The 18,591-nt window shown below is 53.3% G+C and overlaps 1 protein-coding gene and 1 long non-coding RNA gene across 8 annotated transcripts in view; both read left to right on the top strand.

Annotated features, from left to right (window-relative positions):
* Positions 1–23: 23 nt before the first annotated feature.
* LOC308200587 lies at positions 24–9,278 on the top strand. 2 transcript variants are annotated; one of them, XR_013955708.1, is made up of 3 exons: positions 24–648; positions 4,811–5,712; positions 8,804–9,278. It is a non-coding gene; the product is annotated as an uncharacterized lncRNA (long non-coding RNA). The 2 variants fall into 2 exon arrangements; XR_013955709.1 differs by having other exon boundaries at positions 4,811–9,278.
* A 3,697-nt stretch (positions 9,279–12,975) lies between these two features.
* Positions 12,976–18,591, top strand: part of TEX264 (testis expressed 264, ER-phagy receptor) — a 28,222-nt gene continuing 22,606 nt past the window's right edge. Inside the window, exons 1-4 of one of the 6 annotated variants that reach the window (XM_080606539.1) lie at positions 12,976–13,056; positions 13,569–13,640; positions 14,613–14,896; positions 18,017–18,238. In XM_080606539.1, the coding sequence (XP_080462665.1) occupies positions 14,618–14,896; positions 18,017–18,238 (501 nt within the window). In that variant the 5' untranslated portion in view covers positions 12,976–13,056; positions 13,569–13,640; positions 14,613–14,617. The other 5 variants (XM_080606541.1, XM_080606542.1, XM_080606540.1 and 2 more) reach the window with 5 other exon arrangements.

The raw sequence follows: 18,591 nt of genomic DNA, 5'->3' as shown, positions 1-18,591 counted from the left end.
TGTGTGCTGGGTTATGCTGCGCTGGGTTATGCTGCGCTGCTGCTTCTCTGAGGGGGGCCCGGAGCCTAAGCCTTCGCCTTCTTCCTCCGCTGTTGTTGGGCCGCTGGAGGAGTTCGGCCCTGAGGGTGGTTCTGCGATAGCTGCTGCTGGGCCAGGCAGGGGCGCCGTGGCCTCTGTAGGAGGCTTGGGAGGGTAGGGGCGCTCTGCTCCCCTGGGGTCTCACCGTGTGATGTGAAGCAAGTGATGGATCCGTGCCCCCTTTGTGTTCGGGGGGAGGCTGCTCTGCTCTGCTCTCTGTCCTGCTGTGTCTGTCTGGGCTTCTTCAGCTGGGCCAGGTCCTGCTGAGGGGACCCGTGCCCCAGCTGGCAGGTGGGTGGGGGCAGCTCGGGGCAGCCATCAGCCCCTGACACCTCCGAGCTCTCTGTGGTGGTGGCAGGGTGGTCTGCTGGTCTCCTGCTGGTGTCTGGAGAGAGCTTCCTGCATCCAGGCTCCCTGGTCCTCTTAATTTGTGGTCCTCTTAATTTGTGCCTAATTCTCATTCCTTCTTCCTCTGGCTGAGTTTCCCTGTCAGCTAACTTTGACTGGCCTTTCTGTGGACCGCTGCCTGGTGTCTGTCGGTGAAGGAACTGCTTGAACCTCCTCCAGTAGGTGAGGCTCTGGGACTAGCGCTTTCAGGGAATTGAAAGCTGATTGTTTTTTTTTGTTTGTTTGTTTTTTTAACAAGTTGAGCAGTAGTTAACATTTGATACAGTGACAACTTGTTCTAAGGCATACGGCTTGTTGCTGGTGCTTGACTGACAGTGACTGCGTGGGGCCCCGGGATGGTTTGTTCACTAGGGTGCCTGGTACACAGCTACCTCTGGCAGCACAGGTATAGCGAGACTGAAATCCATTTGTCTGAAGTCTGTAGGGAAATTATGTATGTGGTTTGGACACCACCTTAGTGGGGCTCAAACAGCAACCCCTATGTCACGTCCTTTCTGTCACTTCTTTTATTCTTTCCCTCTGATCGAGGACCTTGTGGTGTACTGCTTTTTTCCTGGTCCAGCAGGAAGTTTGGCCTTTGTTCTGGGCCTGGTTTACAAAATGCTGCCAGGTGCTTTGACTGCAGTACATGTGTTCTCCTTTGCGTACAGCTGTATCACTTTGCCCAAGGCAGAGCTCTTTGGATTTGGTTGGGTCTGTGGCTCCAGGTCAGGTTTTCACTGTTAAAGTGGGCTTGTGCTAATCGAAGTGCTTCAGGAGCTTGATAAAGGCAGAGCTGCCTCCTCCCTCAGATTGGTGAATAGCTTTTAATGGATTGAGAGCTCTGCTTTTAATGGAGATGATAGCCAACAAGCCCTGCTACTGGCTATGAGGATCCTTAGCCTAACTCCCTCTCTGTAAACCATGCCTTTTCAATGCGTCCATAGTGCTGTCTTGCTATGTTCTCTTTTGTGTTTTGCGCATCCATGTCGTGACAGGCATGGTTTAAAACAAACGTCTGCGTTCTGACTTTTACATTATGGGCAGGATGCTGCTAGTTGTCAGCTTCAAGGACAAGAAGGTAGCAGAGAGCTGCAGCTCTTTCCACGTGACATGTGCAGACTTCCTGTGCAGACTTTGCTCATAAGTCCAAACTTTTTCCTTTTCCAATTTATTTTTGCCAATATAAGAGTTCATACGGGGGAAAAAGGTTTCTTAGCTGACATCCAGGAACAGCTGATACATCTCAGAATATCTTTTGCAGAACATTTTTGCAATCAATTCCACTTATTGTAGTCAGGCAATCTCACAAGTGTGTTTACAGCTACCAGAAACAACAGCAACAAAAATTGAGTGGAAGTAACAGAAAGCAGTAGCTGATCAGGGTTTTTCTTTGAGAACATAGTAGGGATTGTTTTCAATCAAGTTACAGTCACTTGGTTGGAGAGCAAACAATTTTTGTGCTGGGAAAGTGAGGACTTCTAAAATCACGTTTGTAGAAACACAGAATGGCTTGGGTTGGAAGGGACCTTAAAGATCAACCAGTTTTGACCCCCCAGCTATGGGCAGGGATGCCACCCACTAGATCAGGTTGCTCAGGGCCCTTTCCAGCCTGGCCTCAAACACCTCCAAGGATGGGACATCCACAGCTTCTCTGGGCAGCCTGTGCCAGTGCCTCATCACCCTCTGAGTGAAGAATTTCCTCCTAACCTCTAATCTAAATCTCCCCTCTTCTAGTTTAAAGCCATTCCCCCTCATCCTGTCATCTGAATGAGAAAAAAGTCTCTCTCCATCTCTTTTATAAGCCCCCTTGAAGTACTGAAAAGCTGCAATGAGGTCACCCCAGAGCCTTCTCTTCAGGCTGAACAAACCCAGCTCTTTCAGCCTTTCTTCACAGGAGAGCTGATCCAGCCTCTGATCAACTTTGTGGCCCTTCTCTGGACCCGCTCTAACAGCCCCACATCCTTCTTGTGCTGGGGGCCTCAGACCTGGATGCAGCACTCCCAAGTGGGGCCTCCCGAGGGCTGAGCAGAGGGGGACAATCACCTCCCTCCCCTGCTGGCCCCTCCTTTTGATGCAGCCCAGGCTGTAGCTGGCCTTCTGGGCTCCACTTGGGCACAGAGCCATTGACCAACGCTCGCTGGGTGCAGCCTTCAAGCCAATACCTCACCTACTGAATGGTCTGTCCGTTAAGTCCGTATCTCTCTGGTTTGGAGATCAGGATGCCGTGTGGGAGCATGTCAAAGGCCTTTACAGAAGTCCAAGTAGATATTGTTCAGCAAAAGTCCTTTCATAATGTACCCTGCTCAAATATTTTCTGTTAGCTAATTGTGTTGTAGTTTGCTTTTGTAGGTTGTTTTTAGATATCCTTCCCAGCTCCCAAACATGCTTACCAATATAACAACACTGTCATAGCATATTATTGCTTTAGAACTACTTAAACTTAGAAGTGTGAAGGTCGTGTGTGGTTTTATATATATATAAACATATAAATGCAACAACTTTTCCACACTGTTCTGGATGTTCAGCTCATCTGAAAGTCAAAAACCCATCTGAACCCAGGCTGCTCAGATTCATAAAGAATGAAAGTTAGCAGGTCAAGCCACTCCAAACATTTTAAGTGCCCTCCCAGTTTCCTCATACGTGGCCTAGTTAAGCAAATGGGAACTCTCCCAGTGGTGCCAGTATAAAAAAAAAAAAAAGGAAAAGAAGCTGAGTCAAACCAAGAGGTGATCTATTTCTTCCATGTAAGACCTTCTTCTTTCTCTCTCCCAATACGTGCAGCATTTAGGCCAAGTGCAGGCTTTAACAAATTTGGTTTGTGTACCTGTCCCACAGATACAGAAGCCAGAAGGCCAAGTCACTTGTCTGAAGTCCTAAAAGAAGCAGCCACTTCAAAGGCCAGTCCTTTAGCATCCTCCTTCCTGATGACTGACTGCAGCAATTAACCTGCTTGTGCCTCTCTGCAGGTGTGCAGCTTGCAATGGATCTGCAGCATGGTGTGGGGCAGTACTGCTGTCACAGCAGCCCTAGCGATAGGGAGAGCTCCAGTGCAGGGGATTTTCACAGAACAGGGAACTGCCCTTCCCTAGGGAGAGGAGCATCGAAACCCTCTGGTTTGCAGGGGAGAGGAGGTGGCAGAAGCTCCAAAAGGTTGCTAGCCCCTGGTCAAACATAGGGCTTTCAGACAGGTGTGGAGAAATGAAACCCGTGAGCTCAGTGCAGTTGGTGTGACATGGGCAGGTTTGTGTGGGGCATTGGTGCCTCACTATTTCCTGGCCCAGGGAGCAGCCAGCTCCATGGCAGGAGTGCAGGAGGAGGAAGCAGCTCTGTATTCCCACCGTGACAAGCCCTGGTGCAGAAGCCATCAAGGTGCTGAGGAATGCAGGCTGCCCAAGAACAGCAGACCCAGCAAGACTCCTGCATACCCAGATGCAGCAAGTCCTCTTGCAAATCCTACAGTGAAGCAACCAGAAAGAAATCTTGGTGTTCTGTATTCCCTGTTAGGTGGGATCCTCCTGGCTTCTTCACGTGAAGGTGATTTATCACTTGAACCTGAAGGTTTATCTTGCATCTGTACCAGGGAATGTTTATCCAGAAGTCCATACCTCCTGGAGACCCCTGACTGGTGCTAGGGCATGACAGTTTCTACCAGCAGTGAGTTTTACAAGCTTGATCCTTGTTCTTGGCATGAACCACCTTCCTTTCTCCGGCAAGCAGGGCACAAGCAGCTCCAGATGCAGCGCGGAAGCCCTTTCCTATATTTCCCTATCATATTCTTTTTGTTGCAAGTCATTTATTTTTCCACACAGTCCTTTTAGCTCATGCCTCACTTGAAAGCTGCTTTGAATTTCAATTCACAATTATTCAGCTTTTTTCACACCTACATAGCACCTTTGCTTTAAGCCCGTACATGATGTTCTGCTGTCTTTAAGTGCACAGTAGCTGCTAGGGCAAGAAAATGCAGTAGAAGTGGGCAAGTTTACCTTGTGGTATGTGTGAAGAGAATTAATTGAATTAAAAACTCTATCAGAAAAAATATACAGTTTGACTAGCAGGCAACAAGTAAGACCAGTGAAATTCAGTTTATGTTCAAAGACCAAATTTATACAGAACTTTGAGTTTTTAAGTGGAGCAGGACAGACAAAAAGCAGGTAGAGGTGTTTAGTGGGATCCAGCAATAATGCCGCTGTACAGAAATCTAGTGTTTTCAAAGCATCAGAATATAGGATATAAAGAGAATAGAAGATTTCCATGTTACAGAAAGGTATTTAAAATCAACTTTTTGTGCAATTTAGAAAAAGGTAATCTGACTGTTCTTTTCCTTTTTTTTTTTTTCTTTTAGAAACATATGAAAGAGCTCTAATGAGCTCTACTGTGAGAAAGTGCACCCTGCAAAAGCCACATCCCTGAAGGACCAGAGCAGGACGCCTGGCATGTGCTGGGACATCAGGAAGGGAAAGGGCATGCTGACCATGCCCTGCTGCTGGCTGCGAGGCTCGCACAAATTAAACGGGTGAGAATTGAAGCCTCAGCTGCACTCAGTGCACCAGGCTGGGGATTCCTGGGTGTCTGTGTACCCCAGGGAAACTGTCCTGGAGACCTTCCTGTGTGCAAAAATGAGAGAGAATGCATAATATTCTCTGCTCCAAGTGAAGCTGGGACAGATTCTAAGCTGCTTTTGGTGCTGTCTGACAGAGGAGGGAGCTGTTAGCTCACCAGTGACCTGGCTGAGCAAGCAGATGCCCTTCTGGCCACCGGCTTAGCTCCTGGGCAGCCCACAGAGGGAAGACGTCAAATCAGACCTGCAGGAGGTGGATGCTGTCCTGGATGCACCTAAATGTCTTGCTTCAAGTGCCTGTCCGGTGTGGTTTGTGCGTCTGTACAGGGAAAATCCCCAATAACTGGTCTGCAGGGTCAATGGGAGCAGGGGGCCCGTGAAGCTGGTTGGAAGAGGAACATTTGGCAGCAGGGTCTTGAACTCTGTTGTGAGAGAAAAGCTGAGCTAGACTGGCCTGAGGTTTACTCAGGCCAACACAGACTGGTTTGAAGTGGGATCCCGATCTGACTTGATCTGCCTTTTTTCCTAGTACAACTCATCGGCAGCCTTCCTGCGCCAGCCAGCAGCAGTGGTACAAAGCATGGCTTAATTATAACCCTGAAAGAAAAAGGATTTCTGTATGAGATGTTGCTCCATGGCTGCTGGTGGCAGAGCTCCGCACGAGCCGAGTCGTGCTGGTTTGGCAGGTAGGTGTGGTGGTGATGTGCACGCGTGGCTGGGCAGCGGGGCTCTGAGTCAGAAGCTCCTGGTGACGTTGCTAAATTCAGTTTACCACAGAGGTCTTTTTCTACTTTACACTGGAGCTGCTTTGATGCAGCCTTTCTACATTCAGAAATATGGCTCAGACCCAGTGCTTGTGAGTCACAGGTATTCACTTGTTAGGCCTTGGCAAAAGGCAAGTAAGAAAAAGTGCTGTCCATGTTACATGTCTGTGGTCTGGTTTCCACCATGCTCATCTTCTGGTAGCAGTTAGGTGACAACAATTAAACATCAAGGCAGCCTGTCTTCCTAGCCATGATATAGTGCTTTATTTCTCCCTCTGTGGGGATAGTCTGGATGTCAGATGACTTCTAGCTACGTAACCTGGGCCCCAGAAGGCAAAGGCAGGGACTGAGAGAATGAAGAACTGCCCACTGTAGGAGAAAATCAGGTCTGAGACCATCTAAGGAACCTGAAAGTGCACAGGTCCGTGGGACCTGATGAGACACATCTTCAAGTCCTGAGGGAACTGGCGGATGTAGTTGCTAAGCCTCTCTCCATCACATTTAAGAAGCTATGGCAGTCTGGTGAAGTTCCCAGTGACTGGAAGAAGGGGAACAATCCCCATTTTAAAAAGGGAGAAAAGGAAGGCCCAGGGAACTACAGGCCAGTCAGTCTCACCTCTGTGCCCGGCAAGGTCATGGAGCAGATCCTCCTGGAAACTCTGCTGAGGTCCATGGAAAATAAGGAGGCGACTGGTGACAGCCAACAGGGCTTCACTAAGGGCAGATCGTGCCTGAAAAATCCGGTGGCCTTCTACGATGGGGTTACGGCATTCACAGATAAGGGAAGAGCAGCTGATGTGGCCGACCTGGTCTTGTACAAAGCATTTGACACTGTCCCCCATGATATCCTTGTCTCTGAACTGGAGAGACGTGGATTGGATGGATGGACCAGTCAGCAGATAAGGAACCGTCCGGATGGTTGCACTCAGAGAGTTGCAGTCAACGGCTCAATGTCCAGGTGGAAACCAGTGACAGAATTCCTCAGGGGCTGGAATTGGGAGCGGCAGTACTTAACACCTTGGCTGGCAGTATGTACGGTGAAATTGAGTGCACCCTCAGCGAGTTTGCCAATGACACCCAGCTGTGTGGTGTGGTCAGCACACTGGAGGGAAGGGATGCCATCCAGAAGGATCGGGATAGGCTCAAGAGGTGGGCCTGGGTGAAACTCGTGAGGTTCAGCAAGGCCAAGTGCAAGGTCCTGCACCTGGGCTGGGGTAGTGCTGAGCACAAACACAGGCTGGGTGACAAGATAGAGAGCAGCATGGAGAGAAGGACCTGGGGGTGCTGGTTGATGAGAAGCTCAACATGAGCCAGCAAGGTACGCTTGCAGCCCAGAAAGCCAGCCCTGTCCTGGGCTGCACCAAAATCACCATGGCCAGCAGGGCGAGGGAGGGGATTCTCCCCCTTCTGCTCTTGTGAGACCCCACCTGGAGCCCTGCTGGGGCCCCCAGCATAAGAAGGACTGGGACGTATTAGAGCGAGTCCAGAGGAGGGCCACGAGGATAATCAGAGGGCTGGAGCACCTCTCCTACAAAGAAAGGCTGAGATAGCTGGGGATGTTCAGCCTGGAGAATGGAAAGCCCTGGGGAGACCTGACAGTGGCCTTCCAGTGCCTAAAGGAGGCTACAGGAAAGCTGGGGAGGCCCTCTTTGTCAGGGAGTGTAGTGACAGGATAAGGGGTAATGGCTTCCAACTAAAAGAGGAGAGATTTAGATGAGACATTAGAAATAAATTCTTTACTGTGAAGGTGGTGAGGCACTGGCATGGGCTGCCCAGAGAAGTTGCGGCTGCCCCATCCCTGGCAGTGCCCAAGGCCAGGCTGGATGGGGCTGGGGGCAGCCTGGGCTGGTGGGAGGGGTCCCTGCCCATGGTCCCTTCCAACCCAAGCCATTCTACGACTTCATCTGAAATTCTAGTGAGACCCTGAACAGAGAATCTGGGAGCACGCGCTTTGTTGTGGTTCTGATTCTGGTTTGTTGCTTTGCACCCAATGAGGACAGATTATTACTTGGCTAAGGCTAAGTGAGGAAGTAATACCAAATGCCATACGAACCGATCTCTTTTCTCAGCTCCTGTCAGTGTTCCAAATCCTGTTCAACTTTCCCCAGGGTACTGGTTCCAGAGATCAGCAGTCTTGCCTTCACCTTTGTAGGTGCACCAGCACCAGGTTCTGAGGTGGTTTGAGTTAATGATAAATTTTGTATGCCTTGTACAGCAGTGACTGATTCACATCAGCTCACTTGATGACTTATTCCAGGGAAATACCACTTCAATTTGCCAGCACTCTGTCCCTGACACAATAAAATGCTTGTGAATTCAAAGCTTTTGGAACTCAGAATGGAATTTTCCTCTAAAATTGTGCACATTGAAATATGGGAATCGTACAGAGAGAATTGCTAGACTATTCGATATGAGAAGAGTTTAAAACTAATCACTCAGACCAAACAGAAAACTTTACTTCAGGCAACTCAGTTCAGACTAATGTATAGTTGCATAAAAAGTTCCCTGAGAAAAATTAAGGCATAAATTTGGCATTTTATCACTCAATTCCATGCTGAGTTTCCTAGAAAAATGTTTCAGTAACTAAGCAGAGGACTGTATCTATCTAGAAAAATACCTTTTTCAGTTAAAGACTTAATGCAATCCTTTTATGTTCTGTTTTTAAAAAAAATACATTTTTATGGACAAGCAGCAGAAGATGCAAGAGCAAATACTGCAAAGACATAAGACTTCCTCTCTTGTATAGGGGGAGAAAAGGTTTTGTAGCTAAATGGGAAAAAGCCTTGCTTCTAGCTTTCTGAGTTTTGGAACAAGTCTCTGTGGGATGTGTGTCACTGGGCCTCCCCAGCCTCTGCACAGTGTTGCATTTCTTCACAAAAATAGGTCTGGTACTGGAGTAAATGGATAAAAATGTGGGAGAAGTACTTGGGGTGGGGGGGTGCAAACTGGATGCCACCCTTCTGGTGAATGGCTCTTGGTTAACTGCTGCCACCAGGCACCTCTGTCATTTCAGCATGTAGCAAGCCTATGTCCCAGGGTTGAAGACCCCGTGCAGTAATACTCAGCAGTGTCCTCAAGGCTCACATCGGTCGTTTGTAGGTACGGTGTCTCTAGAGTTGTCCCCAGAGGTGGAGAGCCATCCCTTCACAGCCACCGAGTAATCTGCCATCTCCCCTCCGAACTCCTGGATGTGAGCACCTCCCTGCAGCCCCTGCCCAGGAGCAGCTCTGACCTGAGCAAGGCAGAGCCCACCCAAATTTAACTCTGAGATTTTTCAGGAAAGCTTGAGAGAGTCCCTGGGGATTTTCAGTTTTCTGTTCTATGCCACAAATTCAGCTTTAGACTGACCCCTGAGGGGCAGGAAGGACCAGTGAAATCTCAGAATGGCGTCATAAAACTTCCAAAGTCTTGAGAAACTGTTTTACCTGCAAATGCCAAGGCAAAGCACTGTGCAACTTTGAGCCAAAATAAAACTATTTGGAAATTCACCTCGACTCAATTTCTGACTTTGCAGATGAGAGTGGCAGTTTCTGAATGATATCCTGGTCAGAAAATCTGACAACTGTCAGCAGAAAATGTGCATCAGCAGTTTACGTACTTTCTGCCAGATTGGTCCCTTATGCCTGGGCTTTTTGGCACTCAAGTGTCACAAAATACTCATGACAACATGTTACACATTCGTCCTCCACTGCTTCTCTTGTCTTTTCTCTGGGCTGGATCTCAGTCCTTGCCCTTTTCCAGCTTTCCCTATTGAGACTGCAGCAAACCCCAGCAATTCTGAGCAATCATTCACACCGCAGGTATTTTTTTTTTCTTCTAAGAGTCACCAAAATGGGTGGAATTCTTTCCATCTTCCTTAGATATTTGAGCCTGAGTTAGTTGTCCAGATTCCTAGTGTAGGAAAGACAGAGACAAAACTGAGGCATGGTTTACCTTAGCCTAAAAAATGTTTGTCTGGAGATGCCTCTGACTGAACAGGAATCAATACAGCTGCACCGTAACCTACACCCATGTTCTACCTAAAACTCTGATTCCAGTCCCAGCTCACGTAGACCACGTTCGGGAGGCTGCTGTCTGGCTCCAAGAAGAGGGACTCACGGCCTCTCTGGGCAACCTGGGCCGCTGCTCCGTCCCCCACACGGTACACCAGCACGTGCTGACGTTCAGAGAGAACCTCCTGTGGTCCGGTTTGTGCCCGCTGCCGCTCGCCCTGTCCCTGGGCATCACTGCCAAGAGCCTGGCTCCATCCTCCCCGCAGCCTCCCCTCGGGTGGTTCCAGACGTGCATGGAGTGTCCACAACAGCACAAACCCTGAGGTGGTAGGAAAAGAAAAGGAGATAAAAGGGTGTGAATAATCAGGAATTCTTAATGTCCACTTGGAAGAGTTCTCACTCCTCAGGTTCATAGCAGAACCCTGCGGATGTTCTTTAGCCAGAAGAGGCTCCTGAATTATTTTTTTCAGGAGAGTTTTTTGCCAGGAGGGAGATGAAAATCTTAAAACAAAAATGTCTGTCAGCCTTAAGTTTGGAATTGCTATTGTAGTGTAATTCTTCACACAGCTGATAGAGAGCTTTTTAAAAGCACTATTTACATGTTTGTAGTAAAAACAGGACCACAACCTGCTTGTAAGAGCTTCATTCTCAAGTTTTGAAGTTAGCAGTTAAGGTTGGGACAGATGTACCTGTTCGTTGTTCCTTCTTCAATCGCTCTTGTAAGGCTGGACAAGAAAAGCTGACAGAAAGGAGAAAGTTCGTGCTTTCCGTCTTCTGTCTAGATGGAAAATGGAGGAATACTCTGGGTAACATATCTCAGGTTTTCAGAAAGAAAAAAATCTAAACCTAAATTTCACGTACAAGAAAGTGGGTTAAAAAAAAAAGAGGCAGAAGAGCCTAGTTTGTATACTTGTATTCATTTGTAGCTCAAAGACAATATACGATTGTACTCCGGGTGAAGAAGGAAGTACACAATTGCTACTGAGATGTTGAAAGTTGAAGGCATGCCACAGGAGGAGAAATTTAGAGAATATTTCAATGCAAATGGCCCTACAAAATACATTTTCACAAGGAAAAGGTGCGCATAAACCCGTTCTTCATGTGCCTGTGCGATACAGGACACAGTAGGAGGCACAAACATTGAGAGTGCAGGCAAAGGGAGCTGCTGCTCTCTGGACTGAGCACAAACACCTGCTGGAAGCATCGTTCCCACCTGCAGGGGAGCAGGTAGTAGCCCCCAGTAGCCACCAGCCCCCAGTAGCCACCAGGGGAGATATAACATCTACAAGAAAGAGAAGAAAACTCTGTCATGATTTGTTAAGTAAAACATCTTAGTTTCTCAGCAAGTAGCTGGCAGTCAGAGGTGCGATATCCTAATCCAATGTTTAGTGCATCGACAGCAAAAGGAGGAGCTCATAGGCTAGAACCTGCAACAGGTTTTCTTCGATAACTTCCTGCAAGTTTGCTTCTAGCATCCATGGAAATTCCCTGTGATAGAAGTCACGATTAAGACCAAGGGCCTAGCAAAACACGTGGAGTAATCTGTCTAATTCTAGGCATTCCCATTCCAAAATATTTAGTCGAAATGGAGTGGGTGTAGAGAAAGGGAATGGGGACTGATTTGTATGAATTCTTTTTTCCTTTTATTTATCCCAGCAAAATGAAAGCCACAAGGAGGTGTTTCCCCTTAAAGTATTTTAAATAATTAAACTCACCAGAGAATGAAGTAAGTATAAACGTGAGAAAAGGTTTATTTTTGAACTAATACATTGGTTTGAAATAAAAGTGGGTTGGGAACATCCTACTGACCCCCATCTGACTGAAGGATTTGTAAAAGCTATTTTCAGGAGCGAGGAGCCTGGTTATGTGAAGGTTATCAAATGGTAAATTTATTGAGAAATCTTAGGGTGCCATGCATCGGACCAAAAAGGACTGGTCTCTGAACTGACGATTCCTCCTGGTCTTGCTGCTGAAAGTTTCTGCTGCTCCAGATGCTGTACAGGCCTTGCTTTGGTGAGTGGATCCTACCCTGTCCAGGTTCATGGGGATCTGAACACTGCAGCGGTTTGGTTGCAAATCTTGGAAGTCTGGGGGCAGCCGGGTCGTGTTAGGGACAGTGACACCGCGTCATTGGGTTGCGCAGCCTGCTCTGAGGAACATTGCTTTGGGGCTCAGGAAGAGCCTCGGGTTCAGCCTCTGCAGGCAGCCTCCCCCCTGCTGGGTGAGTGTTTTCCATGCTTCCACACTGCCTTCCTTGCAGCCATTCTCGTCTGAAGGGACCAAGTGCTGGTCTCTGTTTATCGGTGCTAATGTGGAGCTGCTGTGTTGCAGGAGGCCAGGAAGGAGTTCAGATGGAGTCCTGCTGGTTTTGTAGCGGTGGAAATTCCCTGGAGCTGCAACTTGTCCTGACCTCTTGCCTGCCCCTCCAGGGTGGGTTTTTCCATGCTGTTAGTCAGAGCTGTTTTTCACCACGTCCCCAAGGCAGTAAGCATCCTTTCCGTGTACGTTTGCTTACATTGCGTCCCAAGTGCACTCCACCAGGCTCAGCTCACCTTCCCCAGCAGAGAAAGAAACAACAGAGGGGCAGGACAGCTGCTCATCCATGCTTGAACTTGATCCAACCACACAAGGGCTTGATGATCCTGAAGGCCTTTTCCAGCCTAAACGATTCTGTGACCCCGATGGGATACAGATGGGAGGGTGGGGGCAGGGGATGGGGAGTCCTGCAGGGAGGGCAGGGTGGGAAAGCCAGGGTCTGGGCCACAGCTGGGCCTGGGGCAGGTGGGGCAGGAGTCCTCCAGCAGAGGCTGTAAGGGCCGCGCTAAGGCTGTGTGGGGTGTTTGGGGCACGGTGACTGCCCCGTAGGGCATCGTGGCTGGCTGCTGCTGCTGGGGTGGAGCCAGGGCCCCTCCATGCGACGGTGAAGGTGAATCACAGGTTCACAGAACGTCCTGCATTGGAAGGGAGCCACCAGGTCACCGAGGCCAGCTCCTGGCTCCACACAGGACCACCAAAACTCAGACCCGATGGCTGAGCGCGCTGTCTGAACGCTCCTCGAACTGGCAGCTCGGGGCCGCGCCCGCTGCCCTGGGGGGCCTGCCCCAGTGCCCGAGCACCCCCGGGAGCTCAGCCTTCCCCTCAGGCCCCAGCCCCACGCCACCCCCCGGCTCCCGTCCCCTGAGCGCGGCGCCCAGCGCCTGCCCCTTGCCGGAAGCCCCTCCCCGGGCGCGGGGCGGGGCCGGGCGGGCCGCAGCGGGGTGCTCGCCCGGCCGAGGTGGGTGCCGGGGGGGCGGCGGCCGCCCGGGGGCCGCCCGGGGCCGGCGGCGAGCTCCGCTGCGGCGCTTCCCGGTGCGGGGCGGGGGCCGGCTCGGGGAGGCCGGGCCCGTGGCGGCGGGCCGAGCCGAGCCGAGCCGAGCCGGGCCGGGCCGGGCCGGGCCGGGCCGAGCCGAGCGGAACCGGCCCCGCTCCGCTCCCTCCGGGGCGGCGGCGCGGAGCTGCCCGCGGGCGGCGGAGGCGCGGCGGCCTCGCGGCCGGGAGGGTCGCCGGGCGGCCCGGGCGATCGCGGAGCTGGGCCGGGCCCGGGCCGTGCCCCCTCGGAGCTGCCCCGTGCCCGGCCCCCGGCCCCCGGCCCCGGGGGATGAGGCGCTCGCCGGGGCTCCCTTCGCCCTGCCCGGGCCCGGAGCACCGTGGCCCCGGTGTGAGGGGACTTTGTGCCGGCAAAGATGGTTGCTGGGGCTCTCCCGAGCGTGGAGGAAGTGCTGACATTTATTTTTTCCTGTTTTGCAGAGGCGTGGGTCCTGCAGCCGCGGGGGGACGAGGCCGTGCGCTGCCGCTGGGCTCAGCACCCCCGTGCCCCAGGTGAGCGGGGTCGGGGCGCGAGCCCCATTTCCCCGGGGCCGTGCGTGCCCCTTACCAGGATGTGGCTTTTCGTGCCTGGTAAAGCTGAGCCCACGGTGACAGAGGTGAAAAACTTGTTTTGGACCGAGCGTGTTTATCGGGCAGAGCTCAAGGTGAATTGTTTGTTTGCGGTCTAGGTTTCAAGCGTAGCTCCTGTTAGCAGTCCCCGAGGACCGTCGCGCACGGCCCTTGTCACCAGCGCTGGGTTTCGAGGGAGAACAAAGTACAAACAGCTCCCGCTTGCTGGGCCCGATCGCAGCTCCCAGTTGTGCTGTGGGTCGGACCTAGCGGGAGCTGCCCCCCCGGCTGCTGTGCCACGCAGGCAGCGCGAGGAAAAAAAGATGCCAAACAAAATGGGAAGCCTTGGCTAGGGTTTTAAAAACTTTTAGATTGGAAAAAAGCCATCCCAAGTGTTGGGGATGCTTCTCTAGCTGGGTCTTGTTCTCCTCCTGAGCCTCCCTGTACACCTGGATCCCAGCACATGGGGCTGAGCCCTGAACCAGCTCCTTGCTCAGCCCCTCGAAGGCCTGGGCTCGAGGTTTTTTGTCAGTGGGGCTGCCTTGGCCAAGATGTAGGGTCCGGTGTGTGTAAGTAATAAATTACTTGATTAAGGACCCATAATCTTTAGCACAGCGTTGTATGTCTGCTTGTGGTCTGTGCAGTGACAGGGGCTCGCTGGATTGCTTGCGATCTCCCTTGGGTGCGAGGCTGGAGGCGAGCAGCTTCGCTGGTTCCTGGGCAATGGGGCCGGCGCCTCTCTGTCCCCACCCCTATAAACACAGAAATCCCAGGAGGCACCAAGGCAATATAATTGGTGTCTGGTGACCAAGCTGGAGCAGGTGAGCACGACGTGGGATCTTTCTGCTGAATGCTTTGTCCAAGCGCAAGCTTAACTCCTGCGCTCTTTCCTCTCTTCTCGCCGCTGTCGTGCAGGACCTATGAAGCACCAAGTGTCCATCATGTCCGACTGGGTGCTCCTCGGGCTGATCGGGGTGCTGGTCGTGCTGCTGCTGCTGACCGTCTTCGGCTTCGCTGTCTACTCGGGGCTCTTCACAGAGGTGGTGGTGAGCGCCGGCTCGCCGCCCATCGGCAGCATCACGCTGGCCTACAAGTTCAGAGTGGGTCCCTATGGCGAATCGGGGCAGCTCTTCACAGATGGCTGCAGCATCTCATCGAAGCTCTGCTCCATCGGCGTCTACTATGACAACCCGCACACGGTAAGGTCTGCCTGCACGGGTCTGCAGCTCGGGTACCTCCGTGGCGCCGCCTCGGGCACTTGCAGCTCACCCTCCTTCGGTGAGCACTGGGGCTCGTGAGGTCTCCAGGTCTGCGAGGGGCGATCTGTGCATAAACGCATCTGAAGGCGGGTGGTGTCTTGGATACCCCTCGCCGGAAGGCATTGGGCGAGCAAAACAAAGCTCTGGTGGCTCCTGCTGAACAAGTTGTACCCCTGCTTTGGTTACGGAGCAGAGCCCAGTGCCCACAGTCCCATGGCGATGTGTTCCCCGATGGACCTGCCAGCAGGCAGTGCAGCCAAGGCTCCTTCTTCTCCGTGGCTCCAGGCAGGTGGTCTCTTCGCCTTGCTGTGTCCCCATCCATGCTCCTCCTCCTGTTTCTGCCGTTCCCTGGTGTTTCCAAGCTCCCCGTAGTCGTTTCATCCCTCGACAGTTGTTACCGAAACCTCAGCAGGCGAGTGCTGAGGGCTCCTGGCTGATGAAACGGGGGCTCCACAGCCTGCCTCAGGTGGGGAGGCGAGCAGCAGGCGTGTGCCGACTGATGGCTACTGGCCAGAGCTCAGTGCTCTGGAGACACAGAGAGCGACAGTGGCAAATGCAAGCGCGTTGTAACTTGCTGGGGGACGAGTGGCCTGGCTGCCGGCTCTGGGTGGCACCGGGGCCTCCAGATAGCAGCGTGCAGGCACCTGCCTCTGTGGACAGCCCGGCTCTCCAGTAATTCTGCAGTAGATGGTGTGACCCTGGAAGAATGCTGCAAGGGAGGAGTGCCAGGAGGGGCCTGTGGCCCTGCACATGTGTTTGGGCGCGTGCGCTGGGGCTCGGAGGGGGCACAGTGGTTGGGCCAAGAGCTCTGGCTCCGTGCTGCTGCGCTACGGGGTGTTGGAGCGCCTGGCCCTGCTTTAGGAGCCCTCCTGGGCTGGGTAATGCCTGCCTCTGCTTTCTTGCAAAGTGGTGCTCCCAAAGGTTGGACCTGCTTAGAAGGAGCTTGTCCATGAAAATGTAGCTTGGAGGGGCCTTGTCTTGGCAGGCGGAGCAGCTGCAGCTGTTGGAAGGGTGCAGAGCTGTGCTCAGCACTGTCCCACTCCAGGGACATGGTGTAGATGCATCTGTTCCTGCCCTGCACATGGTGTCTCCTCCCAGGAGAGATGCTCTGGTGCCTTCAGCATCTTTGTGGCCCTTCCTTGGGCTCTCTCCCACCTGTCCGTGGTTCTCTCACCCTGGGGAGCCCAGAACTGGACCCAGCTCTCCAGGTGTGGCCTCACCAGTGCTGAGCAGAGAGGAGGGATCACCTTGATGTGCTGGCAACGCTCCTAACGCAGCCCAGGACACCGCTGGCCACCTTTGCCATCAGGGCACAAGGCTGGCTCATGCTCACATCGGTGTCCACCAGGCCCCCCCAGGTCCTTTCCTGCTGGGTCGCCTCCCAGCTGGCTGCTCCCCAGCACGTGCTGGGGCCTAGGGTTGCTCCTCCAGCCCCTGTCTCCAGCCTGCCCAGGTCCCCCTGGATGGCAGCAGCACCCTCCTGGCCTTGCTGGTGGTGACCTGGCACCAAAAGCAGCCCCGAGGGCAGGAGGCAGCAGAGGTGCCCTGTGAGTCCCACAGCATCCCTGGCTGTGCGCAGGCCAGTGCCCCCCTGGGTGTCCACGTGGTGGCTTCAAATGCTGCAGAACCCCTGCCAGCACTGATTTATGCGTCTTAATGGACGAGATTAATATTAATATCCCTATTTTTTTCCATTTTTATTCAATATTTAGCAGCCCAAAGGGCTTCTCCCACCTCTGGCAGGGACAAAAATAGCTCCTCAGCAGGGCCTGGATGTGGCGGGCAGGCAGGGCAGGCGGCTGCTCCGCTCCAGCCACGCACTTCTGAAGCTCGGGGTGCGTGCTGAGGCCTCTCGCCTGCCGGGGCTTGATGCCCTGCCCTGCCCAAATGCTTGATGGACAAGGCTGAGGGGCTCCCTGGTGCAGGAGGGGCTTTGCTCCCACCATTCAGTGTCTGCGGGTGAGGCAGCTGAACATTTGCCGTTGACCACGTTCCTATCTCCTCATGGGTACCACCCCTAGCCTCATCTCTTGTCCAGCTCAGCAGAGCAAAAGTTGCTGTTCTGTGGGGTTGACTCTCCTCGATTCAGCTGGGTCTTCCCCCGGGGATCCTTTTCCCTGGGCTTCCACTCCCTTTGGGGCAAATCGCACCCTCTCCTGCCCCAGCACCGCGGTGCTCAGCAGAGCCCGTCTGCAGCTCTCTCTTGCAGCACACGAGGGCAAGAGCGAGCTGTCTCGCCCGCAGACGGATGCTGCTGCTCCTGGCGGTCTGTTCTCTTCCTTCATCTTTGCTCACGTTTCCTCTCTGGACCTTCAGCGCGGGTGGAGTTGGAGGCACGGCTGGGGAGCCTCCTCTGGGAACTGAGACCCTTGTGGGGACGGAGCGGGGACATGGTGATGCTCTGCCCTCGCTGTTACCCTCCCTCTGCCTCTGTCGCCCCGCGAGAGCCTCGCGATGCAGGTTCCCACAGCGGGTCTGTCTGTCTCGCTGCTGCTTTCAGGCATCCTGGTGGGTCCCGGTGAGTTCTGCCACCTTCCACAGCGTGAGTTTGGAGGTGTTAGTCCTCCAGCCCTCCCTGGCCGAAGGCAGCCAGGCATCGGCCACTCCTGGTTGCTGGCCACCACGCCTGCTGTCCATCCAGCCGGCTGGAGAGCTTCAGGGGGCAATTGCCAGGCTCCCCCAGTTCCCAGCATGTTCCTGCAGCGTGCCACAGCTAAACGTGCACCTGAGCGATGGGGCTTTAAGAGCTAGAAATGGAAGCCCCTACCTGGGTGAGCTTTGCCGTGGAGGTGGCGGGAGCTCCCTGCCGTGGTTTCCCTGCCCCTAAAGCAGGGCACTGTACGGAGGGGGCACCGTGGGGGCGGTCAGGAGAGACTCGTTCTGCACGGAGCAGCCAGCACGTGGCCGTGCTCCTGTCCTGGAGAGCACAGACGGTGTGGGGCGGCATCGGTCGTGGTTAGGAGTGGGCACCTGCTTGCTGGGCAGCCTGGCCGCTGGGAGGCTTGGCCAGTGTTCAGCTGCTCTCTGCTCCTGATGCCCCCACCTGTCCCCCTTGACCAGGTCTCTCCGGAGAAGTGTCGCTTTGCTATCGGCCGAATCCTGAGCGAAGGAGATGCGAAGCCGACGGAGGAGCAGATCCGGCAGTTCCAGAAGTACGGCTTCAAGATCTTCTCTTTCCCCACTCCCAGCCACGTGGTCATGGCGAGCTTCCCGTTCACCACGCCGCTGTCCATTCATCTCGCCGTCAACCGCGTCCACCCAGCCCTCGACACCTACATCAAGGTAAGCAGCGGCGGCGTGAAGAGCCTCGCAGGCGTGCGGTGGATGCTCAGAAACTCCTCCTGCCAGCAGCTGATGGGGCTGCTCTGAACTGTCATCTGCTGCTGGCCTTCCCTCGGGCAATGCCGTTAAGATCTCCTTTTGCCACCTGGCAGGTTGTTCCCCGGTGGAGATGTCCTCCTTGTCTGTTCTGCCCTCGTGTGTTTAGGAGAAGCAAATTCTCCTCTGCTGATCTGCTGCTCTTCTTCGGAGCACGGAGATAAGCCTGGTTTTCCGTGTGAAGTTCTGGCTTGTTGCTAGGGCCTGGCAGTCCGTGCCCCTTCAGTGCCATGTGTTATGCCATGAAACTTCTCTCT

This window comes from Anser brachyrhynchus (assembly GCF_964034855.1).
Source record: "Anser brachyrhynchus genome assembly, chromosome: 10".
Classification (NCBI taxonomy): Eukaryota; Metazoa; Chordata; class Aves; order Anseriformes; family Anatidae; genus Anser; species Anser brachyrhynchus.
The sequence above is the reverse complement of the archived record's forward strand: the minus strand, read 5'-3'. Positions and strand labels throughout refer to the sequence as shown.